General features: G+C 46.9%; 2 protein-coding genes across 3 annotated transcripts; one reads left to right on the top strand and one right to left on the bottom strand.

Moving 5' to 3' along the window:
• Positions 1-3,614: 3,614 nt before the first annotated feature.
• Positions 3,615-12,383, bottom strand: TSN (translin). Of its 2 annotated transcripts, none has more exons than XM_075511448.1 (6): positions 12,066-12,383; positions 11,832-11,925; positions 7,323-7,419; positions 6,411-6,526; positions 5,566-5,645; positions 3,615-5,202 (listed from the first exon to the last, which is right to left on the bottom strand). In XM_075511448.1, exons 1-6 carry the CDS (start codon positions 12,069-12,071, stop codon positions 4,966-4,968), a joined length of 630 nt encoding a protein of 209 aa, XP_075367563.1. In that variant the 5' UTR covers positions 12,072-12,383; the 3' UTR covers positions 3,615-4,965. The 2 variants fall into 2 exon arrangements, with proteins under 2 accessions (XP_075367563.1, XP_075367562.1); XM_075511447.1 differs by having other exon boundaries at positions 12,006-12,382.
• A 107-nt stretch (positions 12,384-12,490) lies between these two features.
• On the top strand, positions 12,491-18,603 carry NIFK (nucleolar protein interacting with the FHA domain of MKI67). Its single transcript, XM_075511450.1, has 6 exons — positions 12,491-12,687; positions 12,792-12,917; positions 13,830-13,938; positions 14,582-14,793; positions 15,503-15,583; positions 18,020-18,603. The coding sequence occupies exons 1-6, from the start codon at positions 12,535-12,537 to the stop codon at positions 18,194-18,196; spliced, it is 858 nt and encodes a 285-aa protein (XP_075367565.1). The 5' UTR covers positions 12,491-12,534; the 3' UTR covers positions 18,197-18,603.
• Positions 18,604-27,788: the final 9,185 nt, after the last annotated feature.

Here is a 27,788-nt window from a genome sequence, read left to right as displayed (position 1 = left end):
AATTTGCAACTCTCCAGCTCAAATCCTGCCCCAGTGCGGTCTCCACCAGTGCAGGCTTTGCATCCCTGAGAAACAGTATCAGCTGCACGTGAGAAGACCCAGGCTGCAAACAGCCCTCCCAGGGAAGGGGCCCTGCATAGGAGCAGGCAAAGGAACCCTTTGTTTCGGCAGCGGCGGAGCCCCAGGTGGTTTTGAACCCTTCCCTCCTAGTGCAGGAACCTCCCTTGCAGTGCCATAGTCACATCCTTGGGAGGACCCGCATCAAATGTCTCTCTGGGTGTTGTGGGGAAGGCTGGCAGATGAGAGTGGGAAGCCTGGAGGTCTCAAGAAAATCACAGAGCAGATCCCATGACTGATGCCTGGGGTAACCAAAACATGCAAAGAGCACAAGGCCTTTATAGCCCTGGAGCGTTTCACAGGGGCTGACATCTCAGGCTTTTTCTTCCTTTTAGGCTTTTTGCAGTCCCTGTTGAAGTCTCCAACAGGCTGCAGTGGTCGTCAGACTTCACAGAAGCCTGCGAGAACTGCACAGGGCCCCAGTGCAGACCAGAGGCAGCCCTCCCTGCCAGGATGGGAGCCAGCAGGCTTCCCGGGGAGCAGATGGCACCCTTGCAGCGCTCAGGCTCTTACATTTTCCCCAGCAGAAGCAGGTTAGATGTTTGTACACCCATAGCGTGAATGTGCAGATGAACAAGCATCCAGACAAAGAGTGTATTCCCCCTTCTTTCAAGAAAGGACTTGTTTTAGGACAGCTATTTTCCCCTTGGGCAGGGCAATCCTCCAGTGATAGCTAACCAGTGCAAGCCAGAAGTGCTGCAGTTTGAAGTGACAATAAACAGAGAGGCAGAGAAGCCTGCAAGGAGACACCCATCTTCAAGTAATTCATGCCTGACCCACAACACGCATACAGGAGATATATACTGTAAAGGACTATTCCTTTCAAAATCAAACACTTGCTTAATGACACTCCACAAATGCAGCAGGCAGGAGGCTCTCTGAACAGCCCCTACTCACGCTTCCGTACAGTTGCACCACAGAATCCAGCAACAGACAGTACTTTAACGAGGGAAGATGGACTGCTGATGAGTAACAGGTCAATATCCACACACAGACCCCAGGAGTCATCCATATCCACTTTCTGCTCTCGTTAATTGCCTTGGCATATAATGACCTTACCAGCTGAAAAATGCTATAAGGCTCTACAGCACAGAAGTCATCACTCTGCAGTAAAATGAAGGCAAATTATTTACCCAAGGAGAAAATCCTTGGCAATCCTAACAGAACTAGAAGCAGTTAAATTACTGCAAGAAAATCAGACAATTTACCACAGTGTTACAGCTCAGTGAACACCTAAAGCTGGCACCACAGGGAGAAGAAGCCTCCCTCCACACACTGGCACAGCGTGTGCAGTGAACGGGATTGGGAGCAAACACCGCTGAAAAATAAAGATTGTTTCAGCTAGATCAGTTCTTTGATCCAGTTCACTGCACGAAGACGTGTGCTGGCACTAGAAAAGGGCAGTCTGGAGGTGATAATGTGTCCTTTAACAAGTGCCAGTTTAAAGAGGTTGCTGGTCTCGGGCTGCAGTTAATCAATTCCAGCAGACAGAGCGCAGTTCAACAGCCAGCCCCAAGGTCTACTCTGCATCCTGTGCCATGGAGCTCTGGTCACCCCTATTTCCCAAATGGTTTCAGGTCAGCACTTTCATTGATTTGCAGGGGTTGAACAGGCAGTGCTATAAATAAAGAGCAGTTAGTTAATCAACTATTTAAGTACCCTTTTTACTGAAATAAAGAAAACCCACAGAAATGATGTCAAGATGGGGGAAAAAAACCCCAAACCAGTGAGTGAATACAAAGATGATCCAAGAGAGCGCTCCCTGGAACACACTTCAGGCTGAAGTGGCTCAGAGAATAGCTGTGCTGGCTGTTGAGTCAGACTCTCCAGCGCTCCTGCGCTGACTCACTCCCTTCCCAGCTGCCAGCGCATGCTGCGCAGTCCATTCAGTACCAACAGGAATTATTTGTTCAGGGTTCAAGTGCATCCGATTCATCATGAGCCATCAGGCTTCTGCAGTCCTCAGAGCTCTGTCTCTCACTGCCATTTCCCACTGGCTAACCTGCTCCCATTACCCCCAGGAAAGGGAAGGGTCGGAGAAGAGAGACCCCCCTACTCCAGTCCTTCTGGGTCTTCCCTTCTTCCCTCTGCTCCCAGCTCTGGGACAGAAACACAACTTATAATTTAGGACCAGAGTAATGTGCAGATTCACAATCAAGGCCACAAGGTCCTACAGGCTACCTCTGTGCAGAGGAAGCCACAAAAAGCACGTTCCTGCCTTTCCCTGCTGCAGCCTAGGGAGAAAGCTTGCGGTTTTCTTTTCTCTTCCCCAGGCCTGGCTTGGGAATGCACTACGCAGCCTGGCTCTTGCAAAGGATGCTTTTCCAGAGGAAGATGCTAGGCTCTCCCAACACCTAGGAATGGGAAAGAATGAGGTGTTTGCTAAAAACCCTCCAGGAACACAACACTGCAGTGCCTCTTTCTCAAGCACTTGCCCTTCACAGAGGCTTAGACAGAAGGATCCCACACCTTGCAGACTTTGTAAACCCTAAGTAAGAGACTTGCTTTTCCAGTTGTCCCTCCCGCAATATCTGCACCTCTGCACCTGTGGCGCAGCGCTGTTGTATCTCCACCAGCTCTTGGAAAGCATGTAAGAGCTCGCAGATCTAGGATCTACTGAAAAGTTGCGTTAGGCACATGGGATCCCACGTCAGGAAGCAGACCTTTTGCATGACCAAATACAACCAGAGCACCTGGGACACAAGCCAGCGCAAAGCCTTAACAAACACCTGCCCTGCAACCAGAAACCTGCCCTGCCACGTGGCCTCACATCCCAGCCCCACATGCCAGGAGTCCTCCAACCTGAGAGACATCAGACTGACGCTCAGGAAACCTGTCTCTAATTCCCCTGCTCCCACATGTTTCCTGTGTGACCTTGGTCTGCATGGCTGTGTCTCGGAGCCCTAGGGTGTTGTTTCACAAGTCTCTGGTTTTGGCAGTAGAACTGGCTTAAGCTTCTTCCTTCCTCCCACCTCCACAGGGTTAAAGTGAGAAAGAAGCAAACAGTGGCACAGGGCAAGAACAAAGAACTACTTTGAAAGCTGGTCTCACTGCCACGGGGCTCAGGAAGTTACACTCTCATTTTCTTCAGCTGTGAAAGGGTATTACCATCTCCCTGCATTATGTGACATAAGATACAAAGGATGAGGACAAACATTAAAGGTTATGGGATGCTCTGAAGATGAACCTTGCTACATATTGGATTTGGTAATGATAAACTCCTCCGTACCTCTCCTGTTTTACTTGGTGAAACAGGTCAAAATTAAAAGTTAAAAAAAAAAAAAAAAAGCCTATGAAATCCGTTTGCAGCTTGACTTAGGCTCCACTCACCAGCACGTAAGAATGCGCCATTGAACAGCGTACGGCCAAAGTAAGGAATTCTGTTATTGTCCAAGTACAGCTGAAGGCTGAACTGAAATTATATTTCAGAGTAGGCCCCCAGGAAGGGAAGCCAGTAACAACAGATAATCAGACAAGAGGCAGAGTTACCAAATGGCCAAAATCAAAGAACAGCTTTTATTGGCCAAAATAACCAAGAAACTCTTTTCTTCCAATAAACAAAACAAAAACTTAACTGAAACAGTGGGAAATCTTTGCTAACAAAACAAAACACTAACAAACCCCACATAAACTTGACTGTTCATGTTTACCCTCTGGAAATATTCCTCCTCCTAAGTAAGTTTGTTTTTCTCTTTCACCTTACTGCACCACCAGAAGTAGGAGAAGAATGGCAAAACTCAAAGTCACTTTGGACAAGAGAACAAACACCCTGGGAGGTAGGAGTCTGTCCATTTACACAAATAAAAGAGGCTGTTGGTGTTTGTAGACATCTTACATGCAAAGTATCTGAAACTAGTAATTTCCCCATTTCTGAAGATACAAACATTTTGCTACACGAACTATAGTTTTGGTGGGTTCTTTTTAATCCCAGGACACGGGTACAGTTGTGGCCTATATAGGTTGTTAAAACTCGGATGCTACCTGCAGTTTATCAGTTAACGCTTCTCTATTTGGAAACCTTGGTAGTTAAAAAAAAAAGGTTGGTTACGCCAAGTTCTCAAGGCAAATTATCATATTAAAACTCAACATTTACTCATGTCAGTAAAACAAATACCAGCCAGTGAAAGCAGATGTTTGAGAAGACCTTGCTCTCCCTGGTAACAGAAATCTTGGAAAAAAGGGAAAAACAAAAGAGAGAAAGAGAGAGATGTGCCCAGGTGCAACACACCAGTTCCAATGGAGAAATTCTCAGGAATATTTTCACTAATTTCTCCATTAAGGGGGATACATTACCAGAAGCCATTTTAAAAGATCTGGTTAATAAACAGTTAGGCAAATCTGTTCAACTTACTGACACAGGTGAAAATTTAAGAAAGAAAAAGGCAAAAAAAAAAAATCAGTGTCTTAAAAAAATGTAGATATTTACACACTGTGTTTTTTAAAACATCACATGTATCCGCACTGAGCTGCATGGTGCGCACACGTCTTTAGAGGTGTGTGAGCAGACAGCTGAAGCACATCACTGCCAGAGCAGTGAAGCAACACTACAGAACTAATGAGAATTTCAGCTCACTGGAGTTACTGACTACTATTGCTGCTGTGCACAGAACGGCACCGCGTGTTTTGACAGAGGAATTCCACTGGCAACAGAGCGCCTCCTGCCCTAATCTAGATGTGATTTTACAAAACATTTTGAGATCTAACACCCGTACTACACCTTTTGTAAGAAAATAGAGAGCAGCTTTCAGCTGCAGTTCTTCTAAACTACTGTAGGAAGGCTTCGCTAGCATGCTTCCTAAATTGGCAACCATCTGAGGTAATCAATGATGCTGTTAAAATGAGCATCCTTCATTTCTCTCCACCCGCACCAACTGTTGCCTCCTTATTGAGTCCTCTGATCGACAAGTCGTAAACCACTTCCTCAATTTTCTTGACATCGTATTTCAGGCCATCGTAACGTTTCCTCAAGGAGTCATTCTTCAGGTTGAGGAGACGGAAGCCAGAATCCAGCTCGTTGATAAAAGTTGAGATGCGGAGAGGGCGAGAATAGTCACCAGCTGTGACGCTGTTCACTGCCAGTCTGGCCTACAAGAGGAAGACACGCAGGACAACATCAGCAGAGGAACCCACCCAAATCACGTCACTATCCCCATCAGTTACTTTACCAAATGAAGCAGTTTTGTTCCAGGCAGTCAGATTATTTATACTTAGATCTACCTTTTTTTGTTGACCATAATCCTGGATTTTCAGTCAAGTGACTAGTTTAAATCTTAAAATATCAGTGAGGAACAACACTGGCATAGAGAGGCAGTTTGCTAGAAGTTCAGATCAAGGTGGTGTGTATCATAACTTCCAGGAACAACTTGGGAAAGTTAGAAAACACATTACTTTACTTTTTTTTTTTTAGGTCAGTTTCAAGCCAAATATATGCATCGATATCTTCCTTACCAGCTCACTGGCGAGAGTTAATACACCAGAAAGATAGTCTTCAATGTCCAGGTGAAAGCCCCGCTCTCGATCAGCTTCAACTAAGATGAAAAACAGAGCGGTAATCAGGTGGTAGTGAATGTAAGCAAAACCAGTGAGTTGAAATTGCATTTGTTTACTGGAGCTAATCTGAAATACCAAATTTATGAAATATTATTACAAAATAAAAGTCAGCCTTTTCCTGTATGTGATTCAATTACTGCCTCTTCTCAGCGTTTTGATTTAGCATCTCGTACATCCTCAAGTGGACACGCAAAAGGTTATAGCTGATCCAACAGAATAACTGAATTTACATCAACATACAGGAGAGGGGTCTGTAGTCCTTTCTTAGAAAAATATTTTCTTTTTTTTTTTTTTTTTAAATCCTTTGCTCTGCAAGGACACAGTTCTCTTACAGCATAAGAATTTAATCTGTTTTCCACACTTTTTAAACACCAAAAGCAAGAAGGGAGAAGAATAAGCTCTCACCTTTGTATTTTTCTTTTGTATTATTCTTTTGTATTATTCTATTATTCTTTTGTATTATTCTTTGTATTATTCTTTTGAATTCAAATTACGCAATTTGAATGAATAATCTTCATTGATGAAGAACTTATTAATGAATAAATACTTTTGTTCACATTAGGTTTGCCGATTTCTACCTTCTGAAAGAATTTGTTGTTTATATAACGAAATCAAATACCAGATAAACTTTGGAACCTATTTCTTGGGAAGAAATGAAGTTCTGCCATTTCCCTGTACCTCTGAAAGTTACAACATCTAAAAACGTCACCAGCTTTTTCTCTTCAGTTACAACATTAACTTACTCCCAAGTATTTCTGCAACAGCTTCTCGGGTCACTAACGTTTCTGACTCCAAGTAGACTACAAACGCTGCCAGAAACACCAACCGCTGAAGCACAAACCTCCAGTGCTCATGAAATCTGTTGAAGAAAACACCAAGTCAATGTATAAATAAGTAACATGGAGAGTTAGGCAACAAGCATACATTATGTATACATTATGTTTTCCACCTTTACACATAGCACTTGGCAATATTTTTGGCTTATCAAAATGACACCAGCTTAAAGTCATCTCCTTGGAGAACTTCACCCCCAGGATACTATGCCGGACGCTAGCATTTGCTCGCACCTCACACACACCTACTCAGTTCACGGAGTTTTTCAGGTTGTCGTGCACACAAGACAACCAGGGCTTTCCCTCCCATCTTCCCTCAGGAGATCTGAGCTAACAAGATTCATGTTCTTTGAAGTGTTCTTGCTAGACACTGTCCCCTTCTGGCAGCAAAAGGTGACAACTTCATTTAGTACCTGCAGTATCAAACAGCCATTTCACGACAGATTTAGAGCTCTGTTTTCAGAAATGCCCCAAACCTGGCTTAACTGAAATTAACGGAGCACCAAATGTTCTGCTCCCAGAACAAGGGCAGCTCCAATAGAACATCAATTTCTTAAACTTCCCTGCTTCTTTTTTTAAAAAGTTTCTAGAAAAAGAATTAAATACCGGATATTTTTAGTTAAAAGTTCAAATAGAGTGTTTGAGCAAAAGCATTTTTTATCTATGCTGATAAAAACCTCACGCTTCTCTACCATGATTTACTTTTCAAACAGAAAGAAGCATTGGGCCCATAAACCTTTAAATCATTCTTCCAAAGTAATGATGCCAAATATGCCCAGGGAGTTCCCATATCCATGTCTGGCTGCGTGTGATCCTCCACACCTGTAATACTGATCAGCGGGAAACTTGGTCTTCAGAGATTCCAGCTGTGTTCTCACTGTACCAAAGTGTTCACGAGCCTTCTGACATTTCTTTGGTACTGAAAAAGAAACAGCGCAACATTCAGTATTTGACAGAGAACAGGGTTTTGTAAACAGAGAGTTTTCTAGTGTAGACAGCTCTAGTTATGCTCCTTTATTGTCCAAGATAGTCTACTGACATTCAAACCAATCTAAGAAATATTCATTGTCACACCATGAGTCACACAGGTAGAGGAGAAATACTCCTGAGTTCTGGGCTGTCTAATCTGCTCTAGTCCTTAGTTTTGAATTTAAGACAAGATGCCCCAGCGTTATTTAAGAATGAATGCTAATCATAACTAATAACTGCTGCTATAGAACTTATGTCATGGATGAAGAACCCATTCTGTAATGGGCACTGACAGAAGAAAACGCTAGAAAGGTCACACAACCTGCAGACCAAGAGGCAGTGGGGGATACAAACAGACGGAGGCAGGAACGGAGGAACAGAGTTGATGTGTTTGTCTGTGGAATGAACCAACGAGCAAAGGAGCCTGGTGACGCGCTGAGCAGGGTGACAAACAAGCAATGCTGAAGGAGAGGTGGTAAATGGAGATGGGGAAAGGCTGAAAAAGGTGTAGTGTAAGGGCAAACAGACCGCATCTGAGGTAGCAGAGGGGCAATTTCATTCGAGGGTGTGTAGATGTAGAAGAGCTGAGACTATGGCAACAGATACTGGGGGCCAAGAGAGAGCTGGCAAGAACAGTGGCACGGTTAAAGCCCCATGCTGCAAGCCCACACACGCAGCGGCGCTCTGGAGTGGCAGAGCTATGGGTGGCACTGCAGGAGGAAGGACGCAGTACCAGGGCTGACAGGACTAATCAAACGAGTACTTCTTAACTGCAGCCTTCTCAGAAATCCTGGTCATGACCCAAGAAAGGCAGAAGATCAACCTGACAGGCTCTCCTGCATCTTGATGTATAGAAGCTAGGATTATTTAAACAAGATCCATAGAAGCTAAATCTGAAAGCTGTGATGAGATTTTTATCAAACAAGCCTTACTAGGAATCACTTAAGTGTGTTTAAAAACTTATTTCAATTAATAAAACATCAATTCCATGTAAAAAAAAAAAAAAAAAGGAACACTTAAAAATAAAAGCTTCAGGAAGCAGAAGGTGAAAGTGCTCCGTGTGGCAGCCAGAATGAAGGAAATGTGTGAAGCTCAGACAGCTCCCCTTTGAACACCATCCTCAAACTATGGCCTCTGCCTCAGTCGTGTAAGCTGTCACGTAGCAGTTGGGGACAGAGCAAGGCATAAATTTGCGTTTTGGCTTCTGCCAAAGGAACCTGTGACAAAAATAAACAATCTTTACAGTAAAAGTTTCAGACAACAGCACCCAATGATACACACATACCTCCCAACTTCAAATACTCCTCATGCACCCTTGCATATCACCACTGATGTTTTGCTCAACTTGATACAACGTGTTTCATGAGCAAAGACATACTAAGTGGACTTTCAGCCTCCAAAGACCCTGCCTGTCACTCAGACTCATGTCAGCTAACAGCAGGCTGCAGCACACGCTGCCCTGAACAGCTTTCTGAGCAGTTGCCAAACTCCATTTTGGACGGGGAGCAGAGGGAGCTGAAAGAGAGATCCTCTAACCCTGTTCCAGAGGCTGCCGGCCTGAGGCTCTGCTGGTTTTCCTTCCCTTCCCCACAGCTGAATAAAGGCTACAACTGAAAGTGCTTCTCTGTGCACTCGGTGCAGGGGGAGACCACAAAGAAGCTGGCACCGTGAAGGAGCTGTTGTCTGTGGGGATTTTTTCATCTAACCTCTTTTACTGTGGCTGCCCCACAGTAAAAGAGGTTAGATAAAAAAACTCAATGAAAACAGGTTTAGCCAAGAGGTATTTTAAGTCCCTGGAGAACAGAGGAAAGGCATTGTGCAAGATAAAGTTTTAAATACCACTGACTAGTACAGGAAACTGCCCTCCATCAAACTTCTAACTCCGCTGTAGTTCTATTAACAGAGCTCATGCCACGCCTTACCCTTCTCTTTAGTAGGATGGATTGCTCAAATGGTGCAAACCCCTTCCCTGTTCTCACTGGCTCTCTGTTGTCTCCTTGAGTTTTCCTCACTCCACCTCAATTGCTGATGCAAGAATAATTACAAAGGATCAACTAGCAGGCTGCGGGAGAACATCAGCCATCTCCCACTTACGCTGGCACAAGGGAGGGGGCACAACCACCAACACAGCTTCTCTTGGCAGCAGCACCAGCTTAAACCATCCACGGCAACACAGCTGCAGCCACCAAGCATCATTAGCTACTGTCACTTGTAAACTTGTAGTAATTAATAGTATTTTTGCTTTTTTATTAATTAGTTATTAGTTTATATGGTGTATTTATAATTTAATATTTTAATAGTTCAGTATAGTTTATTAATAGTGTTAATAGTTTTTCTTACAGCTTGGAATAAATAAATACAAGGCTAAAAAATCTTGATGCTACAAAGTCTAGCCAGAACTCTCTTGCAATGAATAATCCTCTCTTTCATAGTCAGAAAAATCATCATTTATCCCTTTTTAATCTGCTCAGGAAGAATCATTCTGGTTTCTTAGTAAAAATGTGGTACTGACTCAACAAACGAGATGCTGTAGTAAGCCAAACAGCCATTTAAGAGTGCTACACTGCAGAACTACAACCATTATCAAATAAAACTGTAGTCTAAATATGTGACATCTGACAAGTGCTATTTATCCCCCTAACAATCTTCCTGTTAATTGGCATTATATCATTCTGCTGTAAACCTTTATTAATCTAAACCTTTATTGACTCTCTTTATTATGCTTGTAATTGATGACAGACAGGTCTATTATCATGAGTTAACTCCTAACCTATTAAGCATGTATTAATTATCTCTGGTATTACAAGAATTATAAGCTGAGCTTCCCCCCTCCCCTTATTTTTTTTTTTTTTTTACTTTAACTATTCCAACTCTCTTCTCAAACTCTGCAAGTTCCAGGACCAGCTCTCTCCCGGAATTAAAAATCAAGTGAAAATACAGTGAGCCAGACACAGGTCTCTATTATTAAATGCTGGAAAGCAACCCCTGAAGTTGATACCCATGCAAAACAACTGTCACAACATCCACGTTTACTCAGCTCAGAAAAATGAGCACATGCTTGTGTAAATTAACCAAGTAGCAGTTCTAACTTTTAGCACTGCCAAATTTCCTAAGTAGGTGGAAGTTGCACTTGCCAGCAGAAGTCAAACCTCAGGTGTCGCACGTTGCTAAACACCTATTCTCTAGGAGGCCAGAGAAATCCTGGGCCTCCAGCTCCAGCACAAGTGTGCTGGGGAACGTCATCAGGCTGGTAACACCCAGGCAGCTCTGCAGGTGAATAAAACAGCACCTGGTAAGGTTTCTTCTTCTATTCACCTTCAGAGGGTGGCCTGCCAGATTTCTCCCCTTCTCAAATTCCTCTCAAGAGTTTCCAGGAAAGTCAGAATGGTTGCTCCTTCTCAGGACATATTATCTGAATTGAAAAAATAGCTTTTAAGTCACATATTTCAGGGGAAAAAAAAATGTTTATTCCAGCAGTTTCACCAGTAAGTCTAAAAATGGGGATGGGTGAGCAGAAAGAGCACGTTTAACATCTAGGTCTGTAGTACTGTTCTCATGCCCTGGAGGAAATGGGTAGACCCAGAAACATTATGTCAAACATCTTAAACAAATTTGGATTGAAAACAAGGAACCAGGCTAGCTACGACCCAAACCTCAAAAATAGCAGAACGATTCCAGCTGTCACTCAAACATAGATCAAGGACAGCTCCTGCTCTATCAGCCTTTGCAAATTCCCTTTCTATTTTGGAACATTAAGCAGATTTTATGTACGCACACATACACACATAGTCAGGCTCATACAAACCGAAGTCCCCCCTTCCCACACCATCCTGAACACCCCCCAGAGCATCACAGCTTTTTGGGGGGTGGGGTGAAGAGGTGAGGAAGGAGATACCGATACAAAGGTACAAAGGCTCAACAAGTCACGTTAGAATTAGCAGAATATAAAAATCTACGTGCACGTCACTTAGTGGGAAACCCGTGAGCCAATTCAACAACACACAACATGAGCAACTGCAAAAAGAACACGCTCTTCTGCACTGAGACAGCGAAACGCCAAGCTGGGGAAAGCAGAAAGGCACAGAACGGTGTTTCCTGAGGATAAATGGCAGCTCTTCTACTTATCTGGCTTGAAACCCCCCAGCGACCCCCCCCGCCCCCGCAGCAGCCTCCGAGAAGCCCACGCAGGAGAACGCCCCAGCAGCGCCCACGTGCGACCGAAACCTGGAAAGGGGCGCCCGCGGCAGCGGGACCCGCGTACCCCGGGGAACCTCCCCCTCCCCCCGAACGGCTTCTCCCCGCTCCCCCGGGGAAGGCGGAGCGCGGCGCTACCGCGGCTGCAGGCGGCCGCGCGGGACTCACTGTCCTGGAAGCCGGCTCCCTGGTGCACGCCCTGCAGCAGCGTCAGGATCTCCCGCGCCGTCTGCTCCAGCGCCTGCACCACCTTCCGGATCTCCTGCGGAGACAGGGCGCCGTCAGGCGAGGCACCGCGCCCGGCCCCGGCCCCGGCCCCGGCCCTCCCGGCCCCGCGCCCACCTCGCGGATGTCCTGGTCGGCGGTGAGGACGCCCTGCAGCGCGATGAACATGTCGCTCACCGACATGGTGCCCGCCGCCGCCTCCCGCCTCCGGGGCCTCCCGCGTCCACAGCGGGCCTTCTGCCCGGCCGGCGCGGGGGCTGCCCCGCGCCCTGCCTGACCGCGCCGCGCCGGGCTGCCCCGCGCGGTGCCTGAGCGGCCGGAGAGGCCAGGAGGTGGCGGAGGGGCGGCGCGGGGGTGCCCCGGGGAGCTGCTGGCCCGCGGTGTCCGTGTTTCAGGGCCCGCGGTGCGGCGGGGCCCAGGGAGGCCGCTACCCCGCCCGGCCGCGCGAGGCCCCGCTGCCTGGTGACGGCGCCGCGTTGCTAGGCGACGCCGGGCGGGGGCGGGGGGGGGTGTCGGTCGGCAGCGCCGCGCCCCGTTGCTAGGAGACGGCGGGCCGCTACTGTGCGCCTGCGCGCTCTTTCCGCCGCGCGACACCGCGTGCGAGGGGAGTGACGCACTTCCGGCGGCGGCGGCGGGGGAGCGCAGCATGGCGGCGGCGGTGGCCGAGGCCGTGGCGGCGGAGGTGGCCGCCGCGCCCGCATCCGCACCGGCGGCGTCGTCGTTCCTGGCCTTGGAGCCGCGGCTGCAGCGCGAGTTCCAGCAGAAGGTGCAGCGGGCCCGCAGCAACCGGGCGGCCAAGGTGAGCGGGGCCCTGTCGCGGGGCGGGGGCGGCCTGTGCTATGCTGGCCTGGCCTGGCCTGGCCTGTGCTGGCCTGGCCTGACCGGCTGCTCTGTGCCCCGCAGGAGGAGCTGACGCCGGGCGTGGTGTACGTGGGGCACCTCCCGCGGGGGCTCTGCGAGCCGCAGATCCACGAGTACTTCGGGCAGTTCGGGACGGTGACGCGGCTCCGGCTCTCGAGGAGCAAGAAGGTAAAGCGCCGGCCCGGCCCCGGCCGCTTGGTCTCCGCCCCTCGCTGGGGGACCCGGGCGCTTCTGAACGTGCCCGTTTGCGGGAAGGGGCTGTTACTGCGGCTGAAGTGCCCGGGGCACAGCAGGGCTTTCACAGCCGGCCGCCTTAGGCTGGGCCGTACAATCTCCTTGAGTTTCTGAGACTTCCTCCTTGCACAGGCTGCCGATTTGGTGAATGAACAGAGTTGACTCCTTTCTGAGTTCACTGCAGCAGCTCCGTGTGTCTGCCCTGCCCGGTGCTCTGCCTTCGGTGCGCACCACGTGGAAAACTTTGTTGCAGTTTCATGAGTGGGCAGAGGGGGGCACCGTGTTTAATCGCTTGTCTTAAGAATAATAGTTCCAAAATGAGTATCAGGCTGACAGACACCATATGAGGCATCGTCTCTGGACTGCAAATGGGCAGTTTCAGCGACAGTTAATGTAGCCCCTTTTTTTTCCCATAAGTAAATACACTTATGTGAGAAGTGTTGCCAGAATACACTAATTCAAGGTAGAATGTGAAATGTCATGGAAAAGACTCCAGTTTAGCTTTCTTGTTGCTTTGTGCTCAATAAATTTAACTTCTCATTTTGGGGTTTATCATCGCATTAGACTATCGCTGTATAAGCTTGGTAATGACAACAGAACAACAGCAATGCAGGGCAGCTTTTTTTTTTTAACAAATAGGTATTGGTGAGCAGTTTGTTTCATTTATGAATAACATCATACCAATTTAGGACTAAATCTGGTGCTTTTCGTGGTTTCACTGAACTTTATGAAATTACTTGTGTTTAGCTGAGAATGGGCTATGACTTCGGAAACATAAAATAATTTTAATACAGATCTTCAGGTATCGAAGCCTTGTTTCAGATTTCTCTCTGTCGTTGCTTGCAGACTGGAGCTAGCAAAGGCTACGGATTTATAGAGTTTGAGTCCGATGACGTGGCTAAGATCGTTGCGGACACAATGAACAACTACCTGTTTTCTGAAAGACTGCTAAAGTGTAAGTATAAGCTGAAGTGTAAGTCCTCTAACATACAAAGGAAGTTCATAGTTATTTGTGTTATTTTTTCGGACTGTTTGGAGAACCTTAGGGGTTTTTAGGAAGTCTTGTCACCAGAGAATTTTCTGTGGGGCTGAGCTTTTCTTCCCATGTAAACAACATCCTCAGCAGCCTTTTGGTCACTGCTACTGTTTTTTCCTCTAGGCTGATAATGCTCGTTGTGTAATTGTGTAACATGAAATCTCAGGGAGCAGTGGGGTTTGCTGTGGAGACAGTTCCTTTAATGTGGAAATTCTTTGTCATTTGTAACTGTCGCAGCTGCTGTTTCTCAGACACGGTGATAGCAACACTTGCTTTGTAAAGGGTGATGAGCTACATATGCATCAACTTTTGAGAAGCAAGTTTCTCTGACTGTTTTCTGGGTGAAACTGAAAAAGCATCCTGTTCTTCCATCCATCCATTATCAGTTTTCTTACTAATGAGTATTTCGTTACTTTCCATTTTCTCTGTTCATAAAATGCTGTACTATTGCTCTGCCGTAGCAGTGGGTAACGTTATAATGAGAACTGAATAGCGTTATGTGAGTACATTTGGTGAGAAGGGTAGCTCTGCTATAACTTGATGTCGTGTGTTCATGATACAGGTCAGTTCATATCTCCTGAAAGGGTCCATGAAAACCTCTTCAAAAACAGTAACAAAATATTTCTGAAGCCTTCTCAGCCAGCGGTCAGGCGGTACAATAAGATACGTTCACTCGTTCAGAAGGCAAAGATGACAAAGCGACTGCTACGAAAGGAGAAACTTTTACGGAAAAGGCTGGCTGAAAAGGGGCTCGATTATGACTTCCCAGGATTTGTAAGTTTGGCATCGTTTCAATGAGTGTCTTTTGCAAAACATGTTTCTAAGGTTGTGCTAAATACAAGAAAATCACATGTTCTGTGTAGAACTGGTAAAAGAGCTGGAGTACCAGGGAGACTTACTTGCATTAAGAACTGTATAGAAGCTCCTGGAAATTAGCGTGCCGTTGCTGGGTTGTACTATGTGTACATACGGGTTTGAGAAGCTAATAAGTAACAGCAAAGGGAAGACGTTGACTTTCTTCTGTTAGTATAAACGGTTGTATATCCTGTGGTTTTTATATTTGTCTGTAGATCACAGAAGAGCGACAGGGCTTTTCCCAAGGCCTGTGGGGGGCTTTGGCAGGGTAGGTGTTTGCAGGCAGGTCCCAAGACTAGACCTTCCATCCCTAGACCTTGCCTAAGCTAACCAAGTGCGTTGCTCGTTGCAGAGTGCTTGGGTGAAGTACTTGAATTTAAGCAATACTGTTTAACACGGTATTTTTTTAAAATGTGCAGTAGCAGCTTTTCTTATGTTGCTTTGGGTGTTTTTGTTCAAACCAGATCACCTTTGTGGCACTGTAAGTCATTTTACTAATCCAAAACTAATTGCTGTAGCAAAGATTTTGTAGTTAGGAAGCAAAGAAACCTATAGACTGTTAAGTGACTGTTTGCATCTTCACACAAGGAAATTTGTAGTGATCCACCTGATCTGTCTTGCTTCCTAGGCTGCACAGGAGCTTTCCATAAAGAGAAAAAAAGTTAAAACATCCAAGAAGTCAAAACAGAACATTTCTTTGAGCAGCCAGGTAAGACCGAACAGTCCTGGTGGTGCCCAGTGCCATGCCCCACCGTTCACGCTGGGGCAGGTGTGTCAGGTCTGCAACTGGTTTCTTTGTATTAATTTCAACACCTGGAAACCTGGATAGTATTTGCTTGAGAGATTTTTGTGCCAAAAGTAGCTCCTTTCACAGAATCATATAGGTTGGAAAAGACCTTTCAGATCATCGAGTCCAACCGTAAACCTAACACTACCAAGACCACCACTACACCATGTCCATAAGCACCTCATCCAAACGTCCTTTAAATACCTCCAGGGAAGGCGACTCAACCGCTTCCCTGGGCAGCCCCTTCCAATGCTTGACAACCCTTTCAGTGAAGTAAAATTTCCTAATATCCAGTCTAAACCTCCCCTGGTGCAACTTGAGGCCATTTCCTCTCGTCCTATCACTTGTTACCTGGGAGAAGAGACTGACCCCCACCTCTCTACAACCTCCTTTCAGGTAGCTGTAGAGAGTGATAAGGTCTCCCCTCAGCCTCCTTTTCTCCAGGCTAAACAACCCCAGTTCCCTCAGCCGCTCCTCATCAGACTTGTGCTCCAGACCCTTCACCAGCTTCGTTGCCCTTCTCTGGACACGCTCCAGCACCTCAATGTCTCTCTTGTAGTGGGGGGCCCAAAACTGAACACAGCATTCGAGGTGCGGCCTCACCAGTGCCGAGTACAGGGAGACAATCACTGCCCTAGTCCTGCTGGCCACACTATTTCTGATACAAGCCAGGATGCCATTGGCTTTCTTGGCCACCTGGGCACACTGCTGGCTCATATTCAGCCGGCTGTCATCCAACACTCTCAAGTCCTTCTCTGCTGGGCATCTTTCCAGCCACTCTTCCCCAAGCCTGTAGCGTTGCATGGCGTTGCTGTGGCCCAAGTGCAGGACCTTGCACTTGGCCTTGTTGAACCTCATACAATTGACCTCGGCCCATCGATCCAGCCTGTCTAGGTCCCTCTGCAGAGCCTTCCTCCCCTCAAGCAGATCAACACTCCCACACAACTTGGTGTCATCTGCAAACTTACTGAGGGTGCACTTGATCCCTTCGTCCAGATCATTGATAAAGATATTAAACAGAACTGGCCCCAACACAGAGCCCTGGGGGACACCTTGTGACCGGCTGCCAGCTGGAGTAAACTCCATTCACCACCACTCTTTGGGCCCGGCCCAGTGAAGAGTACACCCATCCAAGCCATGAGCAGCCAGTTTCTCCAGGAGAATGCTGTGGGAAACAGTGTCAAAGGCTTTACTAAAGCCTAGGTAGGCAACATCCACAGCCTTCCCCTCATCCATTAGGTGGGTCACCTTGTTGTAGAAGGAGAAAGATGGATTAACACTCTTGAACGGGGGGGTGGTGGTTGGATCCTCTCAGTTCTGTCTCCTGTGGGAGTATTTAGCAGCAAAGGCTTCTGCTCAGCATGTTGTAACTAGCAGTGCCCTCCTGGGGTGGGTCCAGGCAGTGGTGTGTCTGCTGTCAGCCTCTGCTATTCAGCACTAACTTGAGGCAGGAGAAACGCAGGGTGCTGGGGACAGTTGCCTTTATACCACCTACATCTGTGCTTCAGACTGGTACAAAATGATCTCCTTGCTGGCATCCTTCTGTTGATCTGCGCTACATTATGATACCAGCCTGTTTTGAGAAAAAAGAAGTTGAACCGTTAATGCAGTCTAGTGCTGTCTGTCCCCATTTACATACTCTACTGTCCCTCCTCCCTTGTGCTCTCCGGGCATGGTATTCCAGTATTTTGAAAACTAATGCCAGCTAAAACTAGCAGTAGGATGAAAGGAAAGCTCAGGTCATCAGGACTGAGATTTGGGGCACTGACAGCCTGAAAAGTTTGTCAGGTATTAACGTTTCTGTTTGTTTCATCACTGCTGTAAGTTTGGTTTTGTTTTTTTTTTTTTTTAATGTTACTGGATTTATTTGTGATAATTGGGACAAGGCTGGCTGTGAGGAAGATGGGATAACTCATGCATTCAGTCAACTGAGTTCTGAGAACTTACTGAGATAACAAAGCTGGGATGTTTCAGTTCTGCTTTGGGCTTGAATGCAGAATTTCTGGATGCCAGTCTCAAATACACTTCCCGCCCCCCCCCCCCCTGAATCTTTTCCTCTTGGCTTTCTTAGTGCTTTGAGTCAGGAAATGAAAGTTTAGAGAGCAAATGTGCATAATGACATGTTAGAAAATGTGAATTAATTTACATTTGCCTTTCACATGTACTTTTTTGAAGATGACACTTTTGTATGAAAAAATACTGTCTACAAAAATAGCTAGTTATAAAAAAAAACAGTTTTCCCTAACGTGGAAGTTCTGAAGGAGAGCTGGACTGAGGTGCCTTGTGGTACCACAGAGGCAGTGACAACTTTCTCTGGCAGATGCTTTGCAATGAATCGTGTTTTTCTGATCTCTTCAGGATCCTACTCCAGTCTGTACTCCAACAGTGCTTGAGCGCCGGAAAGCTTCTCAGGCGGATGATGACGCAGAGGACAATGAAATAACTCTCCGACTGCCCCCTGCCAGTGTTAAGAATGCTCTGCAGAGGCCAAAGAAGCAGCCAAGAAAAAGACCAAACCTGAAAAAAAAGAAATAGACTTAAAATTTTGATGGCTACAGCCATGTTTTTCCTCAACTCAAAAACTGGCAATATGGAGCTTCTAGTGGTTCTGCTGGCCTGCCTTGGTTCGTCTTGACTAGACTGTAACAGTCTTTCCCAGGCAAGGAATCTATTCACAAATCCTCCCCCTCCTGCTGAGCCATCAGGGGACCTACAGTCTTCTCTGCCTTTGAAGATATTCTTGACTTTGTGCTCACAAGTGCCCGTGGTGTGACACGCCTACGGCCGTGCCAGAACCTTCAGTTGATTCTGTAACTTGTCTCTAGCGCTCACTGTTTTGAAAGAAAATGTGAGGCTGTCCATTCAGAACTTGCTGATTCGGGCTGTATTTTACACTTATAATTAATGACGGGTTATTAAAAAAAAAAGTAACAGTTTTTCAACTGTGTTGGTTCTTGGTAGTGGTTCTTCCATTTAACTGAATGTCTGTGTTTCATGTGAGTTCTCACATAGTTACAGAAATAGAGGGTGAGGGATTTTTTCTCCAAGGAAGACATACCTTGAATTTCATCTCCTGTTTGTGATCAGTTAAGATCTGCCAGTACTGTCCAGGGCAGAGGCAGAATACCACGCTGCCTGAGCAAGCCACTGCCTTTCACCCCTGCTTTCAGCAGTGCCTAGGAAACTCAGCCTTTGCCAGGATGTGCAGTGGGTGCAGAGGACTTGGAAAGGACTGGGATTAGGAAGGTGGTAAGAGACAGAGGAAGATAGCTGAAGTCACTCGCATTCAAGATTCCCATTCCTTTGCCTCTGCAGGCAAATGATTAGTGTTTGAGAGTGTACCCTACTGTGGGGGACGTAGGGTGACTGTTGTGTTGGCTGGTGGCTTAGCCAGAGTTACAGCTACGCTTTCATTCCCTTGTGTAAAAGGCATTTCACGCTGCAGAGGTCCCAGGCGTGCGTGTACTGATGGACTGCTTTACCTCTGGGCTGACCAGGCAAAGCTAACTTGCTAATTCTCTGGGGTTTTGTGTGCCATAAACGTGCTGTTGCCTGCTTCGGAAAATGTTCAAGGACCTGCAAAGTGTGGCTGCTTTTAGAGGGATTCTTGCTGAACTGTGGAGAGGAGCAAATAGTGACAACTAGCTTACGTACAGCTGTTCTCGGAGTGGGCAAGGCTCTTTGAGAACTTGCATCAGCACTCAGAGCAGTCTGGCTTGTATTGGGAGTTCTGTTGTCCTTTGGGCCCTGCAGCATCTTGTCACTGTATTTTAGTTTCACTGCCTGTGTGAAACAAGGATATCTTCTGCTTTGGGGGATAAAAAACACCTCGCAATATTGTAATAAGCCTCTGCGTGGGTAAACCAGGAATGGGAAGGCAGGGTTTTGTCACCAGCAGTGTGAGTTCAGAGAACTGAGTGCAGCTTTTTGGTGTGCATCAAGATTTATTCTTGTTCCAGTGTAACCTGTCATAGCTGACTGCAGATATCCCATCCTGTTGGAAGATGCAGTTTGACTGTGCAATTAGAACTTGGATTTTATTGCAAATCTGAGACCTGCAGAAATTCCAGTTTGGGTTTTGTGGCATGTATTTAGCCTTGATCTTTATTGCCTGAGATGAAATACTCTCTACTGTTGTTGGCTGTAGGTCAGGCTTGGCAGAAGATTTCAGAGGAAAGCCCAGGTGATAATGACTGGCTGCTCAGGTAGGTGGCTGGCAATAATTCCTTGGCTGTTTGAAGACTCGGACTCCTGGCAGAGGAGAAGAAATCTGAACCGTTGGCCTGGCTAATTCTGTCCTGTCTGGCCTGGTCACTTGAATAATCATGTGATCGTAATGATGTTCTCTCGTTGACTCAAATTAGATCATTCTCCTTTGTCGCTCTAAACTGTCAGGGAAGCCACGTGGATGAGTGTGTCTTTGTATCAAATGCTTGTCATCTTAGGCGTGCTAGAGAAATCTGTTGACCAGCTCGATGGTCACTGACAGTCCTTGCCTTTTAGTAGCAGTGTTGCTGCATACATCTGCAGGCTTTCTTCTCTGTGCATTGTTTGATGTGAAACAGGTAGTGCTTACACCTCAAACCTGTGGAAGATACATCCTCAGCTAAGGTTTGAGATAAACGTGATCAGAGTGGTTGGCAGAAATTGCTTATCTGTTAGTAACTGACACGCAGCTGTGAAAAAACTTTTCTACCTTGACTTCATACAGCAGAGCGCAGCAGAAGAGAAGCAAAATGCATCTGCCCAGAATGGACAGTTTTCTTCTAAAATCCCTATTCCTAACTTTGTGTTGCGCAAGTAAAGATGGCTGTTGGGTCAAGATGAACTAGAATTGTGGCTGCGCTTTCTCCTGTCTGGAGCTGACTCCCTCGGGCACAGCCTGACACCGGGGGGCAGCACCCTTCACTTGTGTGGGCACACGCCGCCCTCTGACAACGGAGCACAGTGTTTCCTGGGAAATGACCTCCTGGATTTATAAAGAAACCTGTCTAGTCCAGGCAGTGACTGGCTGCATTGGTGTGACGAACGCATCTCTAACGTGATTTAAGCATACAGGAGAAACCTGGTGTGGATCTTAATCAAATATGCCCATTTCTTTGATGCTGCCACAAATACTCCTTCCAAGGCTGTTGTCTTAAAGCTGCTCTTAAGAAAACTTAGTTTATCCAGAGTAACTACAGTCTGCAGTTCCATGTTCACTGAAGCCTGAGCAGCTCCCTTCCTGTGCTTCCCATTCCAACCCCTTGGCCTGCATTTTGAACCTGGAGTTGATTTCTTCCTACTCTTCTTCTGTTACTGTGCTCCTCTCCATGCCCGGTGTTCTTCCCCTGCCTGGAAGCCTGTGTCTGCTTGCTGCTTTCTTCCGTATTTGACTCTGTGGCTTCTTTGCATGCTGCTTGCTGTGCCTGGGCTATCCTGTCTAGCTGCATGAGCTTCCAGGGACTTACGCTCCTGCAGATCTCTTGAAAAGGTTTGTGCCTTTAAGCTAGCACCCTGGTTGCTGCTCGCTCTCCATATTCGCATGGCAGCGCAAGCCTTGATGGGAAGACATTCAAGAAAGCTGTGGTTACAATAAGGCTTGCTTCCTGCTGTAATTTTCCTTTCCCTTCCTTTTGTTTATTGGTCTTCCTTCAATTGAGATCAGCTTAGATGGCAAATCTGAAAAGCAAGGAAACAAAATTCTGTGCTGTTTTGAGTAAAGCACAACAACAATACCCAGGCTACAGCAAGGAACTCTCAGCAGAAGGGTGGCTTTTCTTGGTGATAGTTTCTGTTTTTAGGCTGCCTGTGTTATTAATATACTGCTGTCCTGGGAGATGTACATAAGCAGAAATTCAGACACCTGACACTTGCCAAACATAGTTTCCGTAGCAGGTGGACAGACGTGCTGCGTCATGAGTTATGCCTCAGTCCTTGCGCTGAGTTTTGTTTCTCAGCTCTCCAGTCATTTGTTCATTCATCTTGGACAAACACAAACCTTCTGGCCACTGATTTTGGGGCAGGCTGTGAGTTGTTCTTACTGGGATGCTAGGAGTGTTGGGGCTTTGGTTTCAAGGCATAACTTGCAAGCTCTCTGCCCATCTGTAATGTAAGACTTTGTGGAGCTGGTTTGCTGAACACCTATGGATGTACTGTTTTCAAGCTTCAGAAACACTTGGGTGCTAGGAAAGTCTGCCAATTTATACTCCTTTATTCCAATTTCTCTGTTTTGCAGGAAGGGGAGCTGGGCTTAGGAGTGCACAGCATTTCCCAGCACATGAAGCACTGGAAGTAAAAGAGGAATGGGGTGGGGGAGGGAGAAAAGCAGAATTGGCTGCAAAATAGAGGGGAGAAAGGAATGATGAAGGCAGTGCTCACCTCTAGAGAAAAAGGCGTTGGTGAATTTGGCAGTGTTGGACTACTTGAAATTAAAGATGCAGTTTGATGTTTTTCTTATTTTGCCTGTTAGATGTGCTGTGGGATGCCCAGGCTGCACAGTGCATCGGGAGTGCGGTGTAAACCACGGTCCAAGTGCTAGTGCTTGCTCATGAGCCCTGAGTGGAGGAGGAGAGCAGGCTGGGCAAGTGACACTTGCTCTTGCCAGTAATAAGCCTGTTTGCTTGCATACCTGGCTTTTAAAATGGCTGCAGCCCCGAGGAACAAGGCTTAAAACCTGTCTGCAGATAGCTCATGGTGCAAGGGAGGATTTGTGCATGGCTCTGAGGGGTGACATCCTCCCCTCTCCAAGTAATGCACCAGCAAGGCAGAGGGTAGCTCTAGCAAATTCCTCCTCTCCTAACTTTCCCTTCAGAGTGCTGGGGTGCTTGGTTCTCACGCTGTCTGTGTGATGCAGCTGGCCAGGGTAGGGCTGTGTTGTGTGAGGTGCTGTGCACATCCCTGCCCTGGGCAGGGTGTTGCAGGCGAAAGCCAGGCAAGCGGGTAACAGGAGTACGGTGGATGTGATCTCCATTAGGTGTTTTCCAGGAATACCCACGAGTCCTCCTCTTGGACCAGACTCTGTCATTGTCCAAGATGCTGTTCAAACATATCCTGTTTTCCATAGTTTACAATCTAGCCCATAAAGTCTTGAAACGTCCATCTCCAGGCAGCAATAATCTGCACCTTCTTGGCCAGAGATGTGCGGGGCACCACCCCAGGGTGCTGCTGGAACGGAGGCGGTGGAGAGGGCCGTTCTGTGCATCAGGCTGCTGCCTGGCACCGCTAATCCAGGCACATCCCTCCCTGCCCAGCGCCAGCAGCTGTCAGAGCAAGCTGAGGAAATGGTTAACTGCATGAGTGAGCATTGCTAAAGTGAAACATTTCCTCCCATGCAGGGTGCAGCAAGGCCTCTCATCACTTCTCCCACCCAGCATTAATTAAGCATATGGCAGGGACAGAGATGCTGGCTGTCCTGGGAAGCTTGGACTAGTTACACACCTGAGTGTGTGTGGCCAGTAACTATGTGGATCTCCTGTGCTGGGAAAGGATAAGCTACAGAGAGGCTCCTACAAAGTCTTGGCTCCGATCAGGGAAGAAAATACTGGCTTATAATAGTCTTCAAATGTGGTGTTGAAGAGAGCAGGCAGGGTTGTGAGGACAAATGCTGCAGGACTTTGAGACAGTGAGGTAGGTGTCTGCAGTGCGCCGTAGGCACTGGGGTCACCTCCTTTCTTGTGGCTGCACATTTGACCCTGCACTTGACCCATCAAATGGAGTGTAGGGCCTGGCTTGGATTTGAAACTTGTTGTTTTAAAGAACAGGAAGGAGAAAAACAAAACTGGTTTTTAGGATAGTGAGTCCGGAAAGCCCTGTTTTTTTCTGTGCATTTTTCCAGTGCTGACTGAGAGGAGGGCTTGGTGAGCAGGTACAGACCTGGAAATCAGGCTGCTTGCTCTGCAGTGTGGCATTGCTGCCAGCTTCCAGCAAGTGCTTGCACAACCCCCCAGCTTGCATGTGGTTTGGTTTCTTTAAAAGGAGCAGGGAAGTGAAGTTACTGCTGTCAGGGTGGCTTCGCAAGGCTGAAAGTGTTGCACCATTTTGAGAGTGAAGGCAATGCCTTGCCTCTCTCTGTCTTGCTTGCTGGGCGTACTCAGAGTTACTGTTTCTCGCCAGCACGCCCCTGCAGAAGGCAGTTGCGCAGTGGGGAGCGAGCAGGGGTCTGTGCCGGTTGTGCAGGAGCAGCACAGCTGCTTTGTCGCCTGCAGGATTTTTATTTCTGTTGATGTGAGAGCTGGAAGGGATCCGGTATGACTTTCAGGTGCTGGGCTGCATTTGCAGGTCTGCCTGTTAGAAGGGCTGGGTTCATCTGCCCAGAAGCAATGGGCAGAGGAAATGTAAGACAAATCTATAAGGCTTTTCCCTCAGCTATCCCACACAAAGACATGATGTTTGTGGTTTATCAGCTGGGCAATGCTTAAAGCGCATTCTATTGAACTGTATCCTGAAAAACAAACTCCAGTTTTGGAGCTGCCAGAGCTTTGTGGCTGGGCTGGCAGGAGCTATGCAAGTGCAGCGGACTAGTTTCAGAGGCAGTACGGATTCTCCTAAGGCAAACCTGTCCATTGGTGTAATATCAATGCAGCCACATCAGATGAATCACAGCCCAAGTTTTTATCCTGAGAACTACCAGCTCAGCTTTTTTTCCCCATCAGCTCATAATTTTACAAGATGAAATCCTGCCGTGTTAATACGTAGTATAGATTCAATCAGTCGGTTGTTAAGAATCATTTGGAGTCGGTGATTTGGACAATCGGCTTTGAGTGGGCTGCCAGCATATGTTTGCTGTGTTGCTGTTCAGTGTCAGCCCTCCCATTGCATTTTGTAAGAGCTTTCATTAATTTCGGTAGAAATCTGCACTTGGGGCGAAGGGTGACCTAATCTTTAAAAAGGATCTTAATCCACTTAGCCTCTCTTGCAAAGCTCAGCATTTTTTCCTTGTCAGGAGCAGACTGCATTCCTAACCTTGATGTGTCACTTTCCAGTTGGCTTAATATTTGGGTGAGGATAAAAAGGAAATGTTTTTCAAAGATTAAAAGAATCCATGCTGCTAAGTTATGTGCATGTGTGATGTGAAAGTATAAAAAAGGAGATATAAGCATAATTGTAAGTATTTGGGTGGTGGAAAAAGATAAAATAACACCAGCAGATGACTATAGAGAACAAGTACAGGAAGAGGTAAATCCACCTGAAGAGTGTAAATGGGGAATTATGAGGGAAGAGGAAATGGGGCAGAAATGTTGTTTAATGTAAATTTAAGTGCAAGACAAAAATAGGACTCCTGTCAGTTTGACCTGTAAATGTCTCTTCCCAGAGGCCTGAGGGCAGCCAGGAAAAATACGGTCTCCGATGCAAACATGAGACCTAGTGCCTGTGCCTTGTTGAGACTAGAGACCTTCTTCTAGGCTACTGCATTAAATCTAGCTCGGGTCAGAAATGGTGGAAAGCTGTTGCCAGTAGCCTGTGTTCAGTTTTGGGGGGTTTCAGCTCAGACTCCAGTCACAAAACAAGGAACGCCACAATTAACGCTAATTGGTACCCTCCTTGATGTTTTGGCCAGGGAGAATGAACCGTCCCCTGCCTCCCTGGAGGCAGTCGCTCCAGGTCAGAGGAAGAGGCCTGTGGGGATGTCGCGTGGCTCACAGGACCTTCATGCTAACGGGAAATCTCAAATCAAACCCAATTCACACTGTGTCAGGGCTACCTGCTTTGTATGTGATGTTTCTCCCTGGGTGGCCAAATTTCTGCAAGGAGTGAACACACACTGATGTGCCCATGTGCACACGATGAGCCTTGAAGCCATTTGCTCGCTTCCCTTTAATCAAAACCTTCTGCTCTCGCATTTTCTTTTCTGTTTGGTGACCGAAGCGAGGCTTCATGTGCCTTCACGTGGGAGATAAGTGGGTCAGCGGGCTGCTTTGTTTGTGGCAGCTCTCACGTGGAAGAAGCCCGATGCAAAACGCTGAGGCTTGGCAGGGAAGTGCCAATTAAAGATAGCAGTGCAGGAACATATTGTCTGAGCTGAAAGTGCTCGAATCTGGGGCTTTGACAATGGTCACGTGCAAAGGAAAGAACGGGGAATTATTAAACTTAATGTTGATCTGAAGTAGCTAGTGCTTTCCCTGTTTCAAGTGTTTGTTCTCATGCAGCATGGACAAGGAGTTCGTTCCCTGTTTCACAGGTAAGGTAAGCGAGGGGTAAAGGCGGTGAGTCACACAGCGAGCCTGTGCCAGTGCGGGATCAACAGCACTCAGAAGCCGGGTGCTTAGGCTTCACCTCGTGTTGGCCCATGTTCTTTATCTTTGTGCCAGGAGCAATCCATCCCTCTCCTTAGCACTGCACATGTCTATTGAGGTGACGTGTGCAGGAGATTGATGTGCCAGGAGATGGCAAAGGGAGAGCTGCAGTGTTACATCGAGTCAGGTGAAGTTGTTCTCCCCCTTAGCCATGCAAGTAGTCAAGTTGGGACGGCACATAAAGGAAATGTGGCTTTCTAAGTCTGCACGGCAGTGTGCTCAACTCTGGGGAAGCAACCCAGGGACAGCCAGGCTTTGACGCTGCTACCTCTGCTGTCATGGGCAACTACATCATCATACTGTCATTCACAGATGAATACATTTCTCCTTGGAGCACTTGGCCCTCAGATTCCTGAGCAGACGTTGTGCAAAAGGGCTCTAAGGGAAAGGGGAAGAGCAGGTCACTCAGGTATAGCCAGTGTTTCTACTGAAATAGAGCCTCTCTCCCTCCCAATCCATCCCTCTGCTGCCCACTAGTTCTGTTTTATTGATGTGTTTTTGTTTGAAAGAGCAGTGTTGGTAAATGAAAGCTAGAATATCCATACATTCCTTTATTTTAAAAAAGCTTTCAGGCTTTACTTTGCTGTTCCTTAAAGCTTCCTGTGCCCTCACTGCTGATGTCCATAAGCTGATCTCCTGTTTCATCTTGCAAATGGACTGTGCTTTATTTTGCGCGTGTATAGGCACACACCTCCTACTCATGATGAACCAGACCTTTCTCAACAAGCGGGGAACAGTGTACTTCGCAGGTGGACTGATTAGAGAGCCACGTGCTGCTTCACTGGGAACGGTGTCCTCTCAGGAGACAGGTGTTCCTGCCTTTCTGCTGCTCTAGTCCTGCCTGTGCTGGAGATCCACGTGCGAGACTGGTAAGGAAATGCAGATCTTTCAGAAATGAGAGCATAGTAAGAAGTACCTTTATTTAGGTACATTATTTATAAGGGTAATGCCAAATGCTTGCTGTTAAACCACCAGTAGTAAAGTCCTTGTCAAGCACTCGCATGTGATGGTAGCAGCTCCTCCATTTTCCTTCATTTAGAGAGTCCTTTCTGCACCCCAGGATGAATCCCCAAGGACTGGTTAGAAATACAAAGTTGTTACCTAACATAACTTTGGGCAGCTGAGGTATCCATGCCGATTGGATTCCATCTGGAAACTTAGATCTGGTTGCCCTTGGGGTATCCCAACGTGCCTTCGTGGTGGGTTTCCATTGTGAACTGCCACAGGCAATGGACGCACAGGTCTGTCATAGACAGTGCTGGAACTACTGCAGATTGGAGTCCTTGTGAAAGCTGATGGTCTGCACCGCGTAATCAAGAGGAGCCTCCTCTGAGCAGAATTACAGAATACTGAGATGCTGTGAGACTCTAAAAAGAAAGCTAAACAAAAAAATCCATGAAAGGACAGTGTTCTATGAGAGAAAGTAGGATGAAGGGTGCGATATAGTGTGTGATACAGTGCAATACCATATGCAGTATTGATTAATTTTAAGAAACCTGAAGGGCAAGAATCAGAACAGTGCCTTCGCTGCCTACTTTTTAAAAGTTTGAAGAAAACCTGCAGGTTACAATGCGTTTTAGACTTTTCCTAATGAAAATGAGGCTTATGTGATCAGCCTGTCTGTCTGCTTCTATTCAGCTGTCAGGCTAGCACCCTCCTTCTCAACATTTAGGGAGGAGGAAAGAATCTCAAGTTTCATGAGAACTGGAGGAGAGAAATAATCATTGCCAGCCTCACGGAAAGGCAGGAGGGAGCTCTGGCATGGTGTGGTTCCTTTGGCAGCAGCCTGCCAGTCGATCTGCACACATATCCAGCCCTGGACTAATGCACCTTATGCTGCCTGTTGTCTCCTT

Source organism: Mycteria americana, chromosome 9 (assembly GCF_035582795.1).
Source record: "Mycteria americana isolate JAX WOST 10 ecotype Jacksonville Zoo and Gardens chromosome 9, USCA_MyAme_1.0, whole genome shotgun sequence".
NCBI lineage: Eukaryota > Metazoa > Chordata > Aves > Ciconiiformes > Ciconiidae > Mycteria > Mycteria americana.
The sequence above is the reverse complement of the archived record's forward strand: the minus strand, read 5'-3'. Positions and strand labels throughout refer to the sequence as shown.